The sequence below is a fragment of the Phalangium opilio genome, unplaced genomic scaffold (genome assembly GCF_054372755.1).
Source record: "Phalangium opilio isolate 3A_F unplaced genomic scaffold, DU_Popi_V2 ptg000042l_1, whole genome shotgun sequence".
Lineage (NCBI taxonomy): Eukaryota > Metazoa > Arthropoda > Arachnida > Opiliones > Phalangiidae > Phalangium > Phalangium opilio.
In genome coordinates this window covers 7,768,993-7,784,011 of record NW_028324166.1, presented here as the reverse complement: position 1 = coordinate 7,784,011, position 15,019 = coordinate 7,768,993, and the positions used below count along the sequence as shown (strand labels likewise).

The 15,019-nt window shown below is 39.0% G+C and overlaps 1 protein-coding gene and 3 non-coding genes across 4 annotated transcripts; 1 reads left to right on the top strand and 3 right to left on the bottom strand.

Annotated features, from left to right (window-relative positions):
• Positions 1-1,943: 1,943 nt before the first annotated feature.
• LOC149678858 (solute carrier family 22 member 3-like) lies at positions 1,944-8,864 on the top strand. Its single transcript, XM_089835949.1, has 11 exons — positions 1,944-1,956; positions 3,604-3,678; positions 5,216-5,505; positions 5,573-5,676; positions 5,938-6,092; positions 6,965-7,136; positions 7,203-7,353; positions 7,623-7,720; positions 7,850-8,064; positions 8,130-8,311; positions 8,630-8,864. Exons 1-11 carry the CDS (start codon positions 1,944-1,946, stop codon positions 8,759-8,761), a joined length of 1,587 nt encoding a protein of 528 aa, XP_089692075.1. The 3' UTR covers positions 8,762-8,864.
• Positions 8,865-13,349: 4,485 nt separating this feature from the next.
• On the bottom strand, positions 13,350-13,421 carry TRNAW-CCA (transfer RNA tryptophan (anticodon CCA)). The gene has a single exon. It is a non-coding gene; the product is annotated as a tRNA-Trp (tRNA).
• Positions 13,422-13,487: 66 nt separating this feature from the next.
• Positions 13,488-13,559, bottom strand: TRNAW-CCA (transfer RNA tryptophan (anticodon CCA)). The gene has a single exon. It is a non-coding gene; the product is annotated as a tRNA-Trp (tRNA).
• A 756-nt stretch (positions 13,560-14,315) lies between these two features.
• Positions 14,316-14,387, bottom strand: TRNAW-CCA (transfer RNA tryptophan (anticodon CCA)). The gene has a single exon. It is a non-coding gene; the product is annotated as a tRNA-Trp (tRNA).
• Between the last annotated feature and the right edge of the window lie 632 nt (positions 14,388-15,019).

The window sequence follows — 15,019 nt, the reverse complement described above, 5'->3', positions numbered from 1 at the left end:
TGTCAAGAGACCAAAAACTTCAGGATCTTCAGGATTTAAAATATGCGCGAGTTTTTCAGCTCGAGTGCACGGACCTCTAGGATTTAGTTTAAAATATGTGTGAAATTGCGAAAAGCCTACTGCATGTATTTGAAACTAAAGCCTAGAGGTTCGTGCACTCGAGCTAAAAAAGTCGTGGATATTTTAAATCCTGAAGATCCTCAAGTTTTTGTCTCTTGTCAGCACGCGCAAAGTTAAATTTCATAGAGACCTAAGTTTGTGCGTACTGACAACCGATGTTGTAACAGAGTATATACAGAATAAGCTGTCGTTCTAGATAGGGAGTTGCCTATCCTATAGCGTGAAAACAAATTTCCTCACGAGTCACGCACATTCTTTATCCATTTCACCATAAGTAACATAATAACCATAAGTATGAAAATTAGCCAAAACTAACTATAAACCTATTTTCGGACCTTTTACGTCATCATAAGTTTGCGCCCAGCACAGAGACCCCTAGCGGTGGAAAAAGAAGCGACTTCTGCCCATATCGAAAATCCGGTTCAGAGGTTTAAACAAAGGCCATTGAGATTTGAGTCAACGGTCCTAAGCCTTGGTTATATAGTTGATTTGTATTGACTTTTTGCCGACTTTAGCGCGGCCACATTACGAAGTTGAAAATTGCACTGGGTAGGTTTAGTTACCGAATATTTAAACTTCAAAAGGCTTGGTGCTGAAATATCCGACTTATGGCAATCTCAAAGTCAAACATACAAACACCGCGACCGCGCGAGCTTGTACAATAAATAGCAGACGAGCTATTTCCGACACAAATACGTTCAAGGAGATGGTCTATTGTGATTGGCTAAAATTGTAGAACTATGTCATTCGCCAAAGACCAGCATGAAATACTAGACGGGGTTGCAAGTCCTGGCCTGATGTAAGTGAAAGCGTCAGTGTTGATTATAGGTTTCATTTTGAAATTTGCATTATTACAATAGGAAGAGTCATACTTATGTTTATTATGTTACTTATGATTTCACTAATATTTGTGTAAATTTCAAATATAATGCCGCAATATATTTAGGAATTGGAAAATCATTTAAGGTAAATCTTGGACTATATTTTCGTGAAAAACTGAACATACATTGAAGCGAGTTTCTATTGCACCAAATGTTATTCAAACAATTGAACAATATTTCGCATTCGAAAAACATTAAAGCCTATGTAGTTGACGCTTTATCCGGGACGAGTTCCTCTTCAATGCGCTACCTTAATGAGTGAGTAGCCCATCGATATCCGAATGAGTGAATACGGGGACAAAGGGGGAAGTTCCGGGATGAGTTCCCCTCGATGCGTTACCCTAATGAGTGAATAGCCCCTCGATATCCTAATGAATGAATAGGGGGACAAAGGAGGAAGTTCCGGGATGAGTACCCCTCGATGCGTTACCCTAATGAGTGAATAGCCCCTCGATATCCTAATAAATGAATAGGGGGACAAAGGAGGGATGAGTTCTCCTCGATGCGCTACCCTAATGAGTTTTATACCATGCCCTTAATTACTTGCAGTGAAACCAACACACAGGTGGGAGGTCGCCTTCTAAGGTTATTTCCCTCGCAGCAAGCGGCAACGCCAGACAGAGAAGCTAGCCAACTCGCGCTGCCTCTGGCGTGACGGAAATAACCAAAGAAGGCTGTCGCGCTCCTGTGGTGTTTGATTTTCTTCTGGATTTTTTGGAATGATCTATTCACCTATCGTTTGCCGATCCTGGAATAGAAACACGAAAACACGATGAATGTAGTGTAAATGTGGTGTCGGCTTTCTGTACTCGTACGTTAAGCGTTGCAGTTTAGAAACAGCTGTTCCTTAAAGCCATAGTAGATGGAAAAATTTGGATGTTTTGCCATACGAAAGTCGAAGCGATCCAAAAAAAACATTCTTCAATACTGTTCTGAATGAAAATGGATCAAGATGGTACGTAAAATTTCACATTTTATAAAAGAGAATTTCAAAATTGAAAAATTGCTAAATTCTTTAGTGAACTTCACTTAAATCAAAGTTGGCTCTACCCACTAAAAATTTACATTTTTGTTATCTAATTTATATTTTACATATGCTTATGATTTCACTAATAACGTATGCGGTATTCAATGTTAATGGGATAGACGAATTTTCGAAATATATAAGCCCGGTGACCACAGCAAAGTCATGCAATAGTTATAGGAAAATAGGAAATTTACAATCGATTTATAGGAAACTATAGGATATGTTTAATTAAAAAAAAGGAAAATATAGGAGAATTGTCATTGAAAAAATGGGAAAATATAGGCTGCAAACAGAGAGAATTTATAATAGGGAGTAGAAACTGTGGAATAATATGTAGCTCAAAAATCACGTGATCACCAAAACTGGCCAGGTATATTTCCGGTACTATTTTGTGTGGCCCCTCCCTCTAGGGTGGGTCTAGAATGTTGCGGGAGGGTCTAGGGAAGATGGACACTACCTTTTTAGGGAAAGGGAAACATCTGACTTAAAATAACTCCTCATGGCGCCAGTCGAACTCGAAATCGCGAGCCCTTATTGGGTAATTGTACAACCAACAGTGATTGAGGGCAAACTTTAAAATCAAAGGAGAGTCATGTGACCGGAAATTTACCTGGCCAGTTTTATTGTCGCAGCCTACTTGTTTGAGCTACATTGTATTTAGCACTGTCAAGGGCAAGAGCTTCCACTCCCTATTATAAATTCTCTCTGCTGCAAATGCTTTGGAAGTAATAAGGCATGATTTACAAATGAACTTTGGTTTAATTATAACTTTAAAACATCACATACTTTCGTGAAAAAAATTGTATTTACTGGCTTCCATAGCCTTAGCTCATGGAATACTGAACTAAAATTAAAAACACGATCGGAAAATCTGAATCACTATAAGTGAAACCAGTAGCTTCTGGTGAAACCGTAACAGAAAACCGTTGAAAGTGTATATAATCATTACTCTATTTTAGGCTTTTTCCCATAACATTTTTAAGTTGTTGTTATGAAAATTGAGTTTCCTTAAAAGTGACTTACATTATAGAGAAGTCCTCTTAAATATAGCTCCATGTTTAATAGCGCGTTTATAAGCGAGCGAGAAAGGGTATCGCTTGTGTAAAGCCGAAACTTCATCGTCATGACCGGAAAAAGTTTGCTACGTCAGCGTACTCTAGGTAGTTCATCAAACATTTCGAGAAATAGCAAAATTTAGGAAAATTATAGGAGCTAACAGGAAGACAGGAAAAATTATAAAATATAGGAAACGTGGCCTCCCTGTATACGTTTTCGAATACAAAACAAAAACAATGATGTATTTCTAATGCTCATACGTTCAATGTTTTTGTAAATATCTATTTCCAAAAATTGCCAGGCACGAGCTACAGATCTGTTCCGTATACTGTTATTTCATCATTATTCCGCCAATTTTCCTATTTCATTTTACATTTTATTCACGCATATTTAGCGTTCTAGTAGTCGAAATTTACCAAAGTAGTTTTCTCTAAACTACTACCAAGAAAATGATTTAATTTATAGTCCTAATACGTTTATGCCCATAAAGTTATGTTCTCTAATTAATTTTTATTGTAGATTCTTCTAATGATGGTATTTCCACCATCGAAATGTCAAAAATCCCGGATGACGAAAGAAAACGCAGCTGCGAAGGTAATGAAACAATAGACCATTCCTGTAATGCCATAGGAAAAGTAAATAGCTCAGGGGTCGAGCCGCCATATTAGGCTAGTTCCCCTGCGCTAAGAAGCACCGCAAGCGGCAGTGTGAGTCGACTAGCCTCCCGCGTGAGTTGGCGCTAAGAAACTCTCCTAATATGGCAGCCCTTCCCCTGTGCGTTGGTTTATCGCCAAGTATTTAATGGAATGGTCTATGGACCAATAAATTCAGTATGAACCTATCTTTTTAAAAGCTTTTTAGATTAGCTTCATTTGTTAGTTATGGATCTGGTACGATCAAAAGCGGATTATGCTTCACACATAAAGTACGTAAGTCCCATTTTTCCATAGCTTTGGCCATGGATTTCATGATATTCCCGAAGTAAAAACTAAGCAGACGAACAAAAAAGCTTTTAACCAATCATGAGCCCCCTAATCATAGATAACCTCTTTAATGCCAGACCAATCGGCGACGGCTATTACTATTTTCTTGAATGGGAACTCGACTCGACCTCGCCGTCGACATAACCGGGAAGCCCGGAAGGCGAATTTCGGTAGTCGTTATAAAATATTTAACGTTTTAAAGCTAAAGTTTCGAAATTTTTCGAGACATTTAATAAGTCTTCAACTAAATATTATAAGATTTTCATTAAATTTCAACAGAAAAATAGATCTGCGAATAAAATTAGACACGAAAACTACACTAAGCCTTGGCTAGATATCAGCGGCTGAGGCCGAGCGGCGCATCTCGAGCCGCCGGCGGCCGGGCTTGCCGTAACGGCGAGAACAGAAAAATACCTCGTTAAAAAACAGATACACGGCGTCTTAAATAGTCCAAGCAAAAGCTACCCAGATTAAAAGATTTTCGTGCTTTACTCCCAAATAATCTTTCGTATTGGGAATAGTTTTAACTAAAGAATATTTCAGACACTCTACTCAATATTTATACTAGTTCCCTAATTTCAACAGAAAAGTAGCTATGCGAATAATAATAGACTCTAAAACTACACTAGGCCTTGTCTAGGTAACAGCGGTATGGTGCCGGTATCCCGATTCCCGAGCCGCCGGCGGCTGAGCTCGCCGTAACCGCGAGAACAGAAAACATTCATCGTAAAAAACAGATGCATGGCGTCTTAAATAGTCCAAGCAAAAGCTACCCAGATTGATAACATTTTAACGCCTTACTCCCAAATAATCTTTGGTATTGTGAATAGTTTTATCTAAAGAATATTTTAGACACCCTACTCAGTCTTTTTAGTAGTTCCCCAATTTATGTACCTGGTAAATCGGTTCTTAAGGCGGAAGGATCGGATGGATCCGAAAGAGCCGCGTTACTGAACTATTTCCCTCCGCGTAAGGGGAGGTTCTTTCCTAGGAGCTTAGAGAATATCGTGTAGCTCCCCCAGGCACATGTTACGTACTTCATGTGTAAAGCCTAATCGGCTTCTGGTACGATCTAATAGGAAGTTTAATCCCATATTTCAAAATGAATCACCATGGCAATTAAAAAGAAAATTTATTTATCATGTTAGACACGAAGGTCGTGGATGTTTGCGATTTGATTGGTCCATTCGGATTGTACCAGATATTATTGACTTTCTGGATTTGTTTTCTATCATATTTGAACGCGGTGTCCACTATGGACATCACTTTCATGGCACCCGATTTGAAATACCGCTGTTTAGAACCGGGTTTCGAGTTGTCCGATGACCAGTGTCAATTGACCACGAATACTTCGTCTCACGTGGTCATGCATAAATTATGCGCATCTTGGAATTACACCACGGATACATATCCCGAGGGATCCACATTAACCGAAAAGGTGAAGAAAGAAATTAATTTAAGTTGAGATTTCTCTGGGACTTCTTGACCACAAGGACTTTTTTCAGTTCAATTTAGTTTGCGGTCGAGACTGGTACATCAGCGTGGCGAGCTCAGCTCAACAAGCGGGAGACTTGATAGCTGCTTTCACCGTTTCCTATTTGTCGGACAGGTATTTCAATTTACACCTTGTATTGTCCAACTTTTAAACACATTTTTAACAAGGATGCAAAGTCATTCTAAATTTTATAAAATTATGTAAGTGGTGTGGAGGGGAAACTTAATTGAAGCCAACTCGAAATTCATTTCAAATCACTGACAGATTTAATGAAAATGTAACTAATGTATTTCCATTACTAAGGACCCAAATACTCTGATTTTTCTCATTAGATTTAATTAAAAAGCGCATGATATGGTTATGGTAATATTTCAGATATGGACGCCGTCCCGTCTGCGTAATAAGCCTTATTCCTGGTGCGGTTGCCTTGTTGATGTTCGTCTTTGTCCGAGATATTGAATGGTTCATTGTTGCTAAATTTATCTACGGCTTTAGTGGACAGTCAGTCAATTACCTTATCATGATCATAAGTAAGTATATCAAATTTCCATTACCAACAATATTATACAATGAACTTTAATGAATCATAACAATAACCGATTCAGGACACACGAACATAATCACATTATAAGACCTCGTTTTTCGTAGGACCTTAAGCTTCGTCCACATTGAACTCGCGTTCGCGTGTTCGCGCCTTCGTCTATTCGCATCTTCGCAACAGATCACGAAAAACATTTGCACTTCTGTTCTGATACACGCAAAAAATTTGCTTTTCCCATTCTGAGAGCCAATAAAGTTTGAGCAATCATTGCGCCATCTGCCCTTCTCCATCGACGTTGTCCAAAGAGAAAAACAAAACTAATCGCCCCTGCCTTCCTCTCGTCTGTGATTGGTGCTTTTCTCGCGAAGGCGCGAAATTCTTGGCCTAGTCGCGAGAAATTTGTATCTTCGCTAGGTGTGGACGCAAAGTAGCGAAAACCCAATGTGGACAGTAGCGCGATCTTGCAAACAAGCAAAGCGATGATACGAACTCGCAAAATGTGTCAGTCTGGACAGGCCTTAATGATCCGATTCTAACGCTATGTGTTAATAATTTTGAAATTTTTAACAAGCCTTGTAAAAACATTTACGTATTAGCTAGGTGTGGCTGGGGTGGTGAGGGCGTGTTAGTTTCGTATGTGCTAATTTAGTAACAATATTCAGGTTTTCTAATTCGCTAAGGTAATATTCGAGATGGCGAAGCAGTTGGGGTTAATTATAACCACGCCTAGCTAAAAATGAAACAAGCCAGTAAATTCCCAAAATAGGTTATTCCCTGTATTGCTGATGGTGTCAGCTGCATTACCATCATTTGACGTTCTTAATCGGAATATGTTTCTTATCATAAGCCTACTTTGAATAGTGGTGGAGATCAGTGTGGAAAAATACCGAGGTTTCATCAGTATTTTGGGAGTTACAATTGGATATTCAAGTGGTTACGTTTCGCTACCCCTTCTCTATTGGCTAATCAGAGACGAGCGCAATTTTCATCTGTTATTAGTGGCCATTTACGCTTGCCTTCTTTTATTCTTTTGGTAAGCAAATTGGAGATATAATGACATCCTTAGCTTATCTAGGCCTTTGGAAATTTAATTTTTAAGGGCCATCCCGGAATCTCCTCGCTGGCTTTTGGTCCATGGTCGAAATAAAGATTGTTTCAAGTTAATAAAATGGATTCAGAAGATGAACCGCTTTGAATCGAACGATAAAGACTTGGAAATTAATCTGGAGAAAATCAGTAGACAAATTAAGGTAGACCAATTTCAGAATTAAAATTCTCAGTTGCATTATTTACTTATTGAGAAGTGTTGCTGTTGACGTGACGTCTCAAATTCACTGTTGCTGTTGAAGTGACGTCACAAATTCACTGTTGCTATTGGGAGGTTGAGAAGCTGTTTAGTGTGTCTATCAGGTTTCATACCATATTGAGAATGCATGGGCTACTTTTTTCATTTCGAGGATTTTTTCATCAATGAATAACTGCTCAGTGCTCATAAACGTTGACCATTTTCTTTCTGCAGATACAATCAGATGGAAGGAGTAATACCGGCTTGAATCTCTTAGATCTCTTTCGCACCAGAGAAATGAGGAAACGCTCTATAATTCTGTGTTTATGTTGGTAAGCTTGTCATTACGTCACAGTCAGTTCGCGGTAGCTAGTACTAACGACAAAATACTGTCAAACATACGTTGTTCAAACTACGCGCATCGTCAACTAAAAAGTGAATAGAATTTGGTTAAATTTTAGGTTTATTTGTAACTTAATCTACATGGCGGTGGCTTTAACCGCCAATGTTTTGGGTGGAAACGAATTCTGGAATGTGTTTTACTTGGCTGTCATTGAGCTACCAAGCATAGCATTTTGTTTGATAGCAGAACGATACTTCGGACACAAGACATTGGTAATAGGTGGACTTTTAATCACGGCCGTTGTCTATTTCGCCACTATTGCCATACCCCATGGTAGGTTTATAAACATGCGCGTGAATAGGCAGTCCATCACTATTAATTTCTATATAAATATGCAGGGAATCACGTTGGCCAAATTATAATGGTTATCCTTGGAAAATTTTGGGTCAATTCAAGTTTCAATTTCGTGTATCCGTTCTCGACTGAACTGTTCCCGACGTCACTCAGGTCAACTGGCGTTGGTATTGCCGGCGGATTTGCAAGTTTAGGCGGAGTATTATCACCTTTCGTTAACCAGTTGGTACGTGGCGGTTTTTTCAATACTTGCCACGAAACCTGATCGTGCGACTCCTGTTGTCAAAAGTGACATAGCAATGATAAGAATGATACGCACGTAAAACGGGATTTCTGACAAGAAACTTTTCATCTGTCAACCCACTCGTGGAAGTAATGTGGTTTTATAGTTATCGCTAGCATGCATTAACAGGAAAATCTCCTATAGTGACAAACCTTCCTTAGGTAATTTAGCATGCAGACATTAGAAAGAGTCATGTTTATTCTTGTTATGTTTCCTATGGCGTTAGAAGATTTTCAAACTTGTTTCAAATTTAATTTTTAGGTCGAAGCTACCAGTGTGTCCGTCATGTTTGGTGTTTTCGGACTTCTGTCAATTATAAGCGCGGGAACCATTATGTTTCTACCCGAAACTAAATACTCTAAACTTCCAGATACGCTAGCAGAAATAAAATAAAACTATTGCTCAAACATGGCTAGATTTGGATTGATTGTAATTAGAACTCGGAATCGGATATACATTATCTCAGAAGAAGTATGATGACATTTAACGTAAGAAAATGCTTAAATATGAAGGAAAAACCTTTGCTATTTGCGTGACTATTACATATACAGACTATATATATCATAAACGGGTCTATCTTGCTTTGTTCAAAAATAATATTAATTTAACTAAATATATATTACTCATAAATAAGATATATACACTGTAAAAAAGGGGTCGGAAACGCACCTTTAAAGGTGTTTCCTTCCCCCACAGGAGACGCACCCTTTTAGGTACAAATTCGCACCCCATATATAGGGTGTTTATAAATACCCTAGTACATGGGGTGGTTTTAAATACCCTAAGGTGCTTAATAGAACCCTTAAAGGAATTTAACTGGACCTCAGAAATTCTGCTTATGGTGTGAAAAAATACCCTTTCATCTTTTAAGGGTGCGAATCGAAACCAAATATGGTATTTACCTGTACCTGATAAATTCGGTAGGGGGTTCAAAAAAATACCCTTTCAATTGTTGGGGGTGCAAATTGAAACCATTTACGGTATTTACATGTACCTGATAAATTCTGTTTGGAGATGCGAAAAATACTTTTCCACCATTATGGGATGGAAATTGAACCAAATGCATTGACCTGTACCTGAAAAATTCTCCGTGGGGTGCAAGGAATGGTATTTCGGCCATTTACGGGTACTAACAAATATAAAATTTGCTGTGAAAGGTTTAATTATTATCATACATGGTTCTCTTTCTTATAGTAGAAAAGTGATGTTCACTGGTGTGAAAAACTTTGGCACTTTTATGTGCCTAAATCGCTTATATCACACAAGAAGTAATAAATTAACTTTTACATTTAGTCTTTAATTCGAGGTTCAGAGACCAGTGTTAAAATTCATTATAAATAGTGAAATGACTTAGACCGCGAAATTCAAAACCAAAAACTTTAAATCATTTAAAAATGCATCTAAAACTATATAGTATACAATCAGAACGTCACTTCGCAATTTTTCGGTTTCTTCGTTTTCTGCAATGGAGTACTTCTCAGAGGCAAGTTACGTTCACCATCGACTTTATTAATCACCCGTTCTATAGCTGTTCTGTGACAAAATGGTGACAAGTCTTAAAAACCTTGCTTGGTACTTTCTATCCATTATCCACGCCATTTGTGGAATTGCCATTCTGAAATATTATCCACAGAAGTTGTATAATTCTCATATATCCACCACTATGTTTATAAGGAATTAATGAATAACCATGCATGCCGAAATCTACACGCAAAAAGAATTAAAAATTAGTTGTTCGTTATTTTATTTTATTTTTAATCATAAATTAGTTTGATTTATTGTTCATGGGCTCACGGCTTTTATTGAGACGTTGAAAGCACTCGAAGAAAACTGAAGTCAAGAATCAAAATGGTTCACATTCGTATTGGCATCAGGGCTACGGAAGCGTTTCTTCAAATGTCAACGCCTCTAGAAGTAGGCAACCTAAACCCCAGCAAAAAGAACCCAAACTTAAAAAACCTAGCCAAACGTAAACCTAACCAAACCTAACCCTAACCAATCGAACCTAACTCTAACCTAATTTAACAAACCATGATTACTATGGATAGTTGCTATCTTTTCCCGGTCCAAGCTGTTAAAATGGATGAAACATTTTCATAAATCAAAGTTAAACTTATAAAAAGTTTAGTTAAAATAATTACCTTCTTAAGTGGTTTGATAACAGTGAAACACAGACACCGAACGTTAAGCCTATTTTGAATTTGAAAATGTATCGCGCCTCGTGACTCTGCGTTCGCGAGTTAAATAAAAGAGTGCAATAGCGCGTGCGCTGTTGTTTGGGGTATAAAAATACACCCTTTTCCCATTGAAACACCCTTCGTGGGTTAAACATTTACAAAGGGTATGATAATACACCATCAAATTTTAAAAGGGTTTTTATTAACACCTCAGGAGGTGCTAAAACACACCTAAAGGAGTTTTTTGACCAAAGATGCCTTTTTAGGTACAGATTCACACCCCCAAAATACCCTCTGTTTTTACAGTGCATTATTTACAAAAAAATGGTAACCCAGATTCTTTGGTATGGTTCTTCATAAAGAATTTAGGAATAAATCATGAGTAGTTCTAAAAACTTGAGGTAATTGAGGTCTTTAATTGTTAATAAGGAATACATTATAGAAACAATAGTCACGGCGCGTTTATTAGAACGCTTGGTGTTAATGAAACACTAATAAGATCTTAAAAAATAATTAAGAATTCTTGCGCAAATTACGAATTCGCTGAGTTAATTTCTTTATTTCAATAGGTATAATGCTATAAACAAGCGAAAAACCAAATTTTACTATTTCTATGGCCCGGACTATAGTTGGGCACCCGCTCACCACGACCGCATAATTTAGCCAATTGTGAAATTACCCACCCAAACCCGCTTGATTAAAAACCCTACCCGTACACAAAAGTATATACATCGTTCTAGTAGGGCATTTGAAATGTTAAAATTATATGCTTAGACTATTCAGTACCTGTACTTATTTATTTTGATCAATGTAGTAATCATGGTAATTGTTATGTACAAAAGTCATATCGGACAATGTCGCGCTATGAAGCTCGGTTCTTCTAGGGCTTAAAATTGTTCATGTGCTGTAAAAGGTTCTTTCTTCTGTGGCCTCTGAGGCCGGAATAGCTAAAACCCAAGACGCAACTTGGCGTAGTGTCGGAAATTGTAACGATTTATTCCAGAATTCCAGGAGATCGAATTCCGCCACATCTATTTAATAGGAACAAAGTAATAACATTGTTTCGTTATGTGACACATTGAACTTAGGGTGGAAAACCTGAACGTGGTAGCGAATGTCCAATATAAATGGTAAGCTCGTTTTCGTCTTCGTGATCTTCAAATTTCTCAATGAAAGTTCGGGGCATTTTTGAGGGTGGACCTTCATCCTGCTTTGCCATGGAGGTGAAGCGCTCCTTGACGTCACTAGTAGGCGTTACTATATCCATCCAGGTTCTCAGTAACATTTTAGCTGCCTCGCGTATTTCTTCACTAGTAAACTGCAACTCTTTATATCTAAACTCGAAACTGTGGAATCAGCACTAATGTAAAACCCTAAAAACTACAATTTAACTTAACTTGGCGAAGAACCCATTACATAGCGAACAACGCTTAAATGTAATTGTAGGTCACTTAAAGGGATCGACAATTGTATGTCCGTGGAAAGGGTCTATTGAAGCTTACCTTCCATCAAATAGAGCTCTACTGGCCATGCACGAGTTTTCGTAGGGTGCACTGCTAACCCTCCGAAAACTCGCACATGCCCAGTAGAAATCTATTTGATGGAAGACAAGCTTCAATAGATCACCCCCGGGTATTCAATTGTCGATTCCGTTAATTAAACGAATTCAGAATTTTACTTTGGGTGTAACATGCAAGCAGCGTAGTATATGGGATCCGATTGGCAGTACTTGTCGAACCATCCTTGGACCGATGTTTTGAAGTTGGCAAACATTCTTGAATCGTCGGTCTTAGGAGATAATTAATCTCGTGGGACTTAACACAATGTTAATTTTTGGGCATTTATCGGCGCTGAGCTTATTTATAGTGGATTTCTTTTCATCTGGGAACTCTTCTACGGCTAGAAGGCTGTTCTTTAAGGTAAATGTATGATCAATGAATTGCATACTCAGGGAAAAAAGTGCCGTTGTTTGTATTTATCGGTCCACATATCCGTTGTAAATGAGAATCGTGAATAAGACAGTGACCCCTGCAAGGATGTCATGATGTTACCTTTCAAATGGGATACTACAGAGTTGAGATGTTTGCCCTTTAGCGTTTTACGATGTTGCAAGATAGTTTTTAGGTGATTCGAACACGCAGCCTTCTGATCTGGAGTCAGACGCGTTACCTTTGCGCCACCGAGCCCCTTGTACTAAGGTTTAACGGGTAGAATTCTATAAACAAGCGAAAAACTAAATTTTAATATTTCTTTGACCTTGACGTGATTCGAACACGCAGCCTTCTGATCTGGAGTCAGACGCGCTGAAATTGCGCCACCGAGCCCCTTGTACTAAGTTTAAACGGGTAGAATTCTAGAAACAAGCGAAAAACTAAATTTTAATATTTCTTTGACCCGGACGTGATTCGAACACGCAGCCTTCTGATCTGGAGTCAAACGCCCTACTATTGCGCCACCGAACCCTTTGTACTAAGGTTTAACCGGTAGAATTCTATAAACAAGCGAAAAACTAAATTTTAATATTTCTTTGACCTTGACGTGATTCGAACACGCAGCCTTCTGATCTGGAGTCACAAGCGCTACTATTGCGCCACCGAACCCTTGCTACTATGGTTTAACGGGTAGAATTCTATAAACAAGCGAAAAACTAAATTTTAATATTTCTTTGACCTTGACGTGATTCGAACACGCAGCCTTCTGATCTGGAGTCAGACGCGCTACCATTGCGCCACCGAGCCCCTTGTACTAATGTTTAACAGGTAGAATTCTATAAACAAGCGAAAAACTAAATTTTAATATTTCTTTGACCCGGACGTGATTCGAACACGCAGCCTTCTGATCTGGAGTCAGACGCGCTACCATTGCGCCACCGAGCCCCTTGTACTAATGTTTAACAGGTAGAATTCTATAAACAAGCGAAAAACTAAATTTTAATATTTCTTTGACCCGGACGTGATTCGAACACGCAGCCTTCTGATCTGGAGTCAGACGCGCTACCATTGCGCCACCGAGCCCCTTGTACTATGGTTTAACGGGTAGAATTCTATAAACAAGCGAAAAACAAAATTTTAATATTTCTTTGACCTTGACGTGATTCGAACACGCAGCCTTCTGATCTGGAGTCACACGCGCTACTATTGCGCCACCGAACCCTTTATACTAAGGTTTAACGGGTAGAATTCTATAAACAAGCGAAAAACTAAATTTTAATATTTCTTTGACCTTGACGTGATTCGAACACGCAGCCTTCTGATCTAGAGTCAGACGCGCTACCATTGCGCCACCGAGCCCCTTGTACTAAGGTTTAACGGGTAGAAATCTATAAACAAGCGAAAAACAAAATTTTAATATTTCTTTGACCTTGACGTGATTCGAACACGCAGCCTTCTGATCTGGAGTCAGACGCGCTACCATTGCGCCACCGAGCCCCTTGTACTAAGGTTTAACGGGTAGAAATCTATAAACAAGCGAAAAACCAAATTTTAATATTTCTTTGACCTTGACGTGATTCGAACACGCAGCCTTCTGATCTGAAGTCAGACGCGCTACCATTGCGCCACCGAGCCCCTAGGACTAACGATTAACGGGTAGAATTCTATAAACTAGCGAAAAACTAAATTTTAATATTTCTTTGACCTTGACGTGATTCGAACACGGAGCCTTCTGATCTGGAGTCAGACGCGCTACCATTGCGCCACCGAGCCCCTTGTACTAACGTTTAACAGGTAGAATTGTATAAACAAGCGAAAAACTAAATTTTAATATTTCTTTGACCCGGACGTGATTCGAACACGCGGCCTTCTGATCTGGAGTCAGACGCGCTACCATTGCGCCACCGAGCCCCTTGTACTAAGGTTTAACGGGTAGAAATCTATAAACAAGCGAAAAACAAAATTTTAATATTTCTTCGACCTTGACGTGATTTGAACACGCAGCCTTCTGATCTGAAGTCAGACGCGCTACCATTGCGCCACCGAGCCCCTAGGACTAACGATTAACGGGTAGAATTCTATAAACTAGCGAAAAACTAAATTTTAATATTTCTTTGACCTTGACGTGATTCGAACACGGAGCCGTCTGATCTGGAGAACGACGCGCTGAAATTGCGCCACCGAGCCCCTAGTACTAAGGTTTAACGGGTAGAATTCTATAAACAAACGAAAAACTAAATTTTAATATTTCTTTGACCCGGACGTGATTCGAACACGCACAGGGCCGTCGAGAGACTTTGTGGGCCCCGGGAATGGTTATGAGTCGGGCCCCTAGAAAAATGCACCAACTCATCGGGAGGGAAAATATCTGGGTGCACAGCAGTGGGTCCAACAAATTAAGGACTCCGTGCACTCGCCAAAAGCACTCCAAACACTCTTTTCTCGTAGCAAACTTAGGCAATTTTGAGCCCTGTATCTTCGTTATGGTTAAAGGTAAAATTCGGAAGTTTCACTAACAAATAAAACTTATTGAGCCTGTCTCT

What these genes read in the sequence shown, in the direction of transcription:
- LOC149678858 (XM_089835949.1), top strand. An exon ending in TGCCTTCTTTTATTCTTTTG is followed by an intron (nt 7,137 to 7,202) that starts GTAAGCAAATTG and finishes TTAATTTTTAAG; the next exon opens with GGCCATCCCGGAATCTCCTC. An exon ending in ATAATTCTGTGTTTATGTTG is followed by an intron (nt 7,721 to 7,849) that starts GTAAGCTTGTCA and finishes GTTAAATTTTAG; the next exon opens with GTTTATTTGTAACTTAATCT.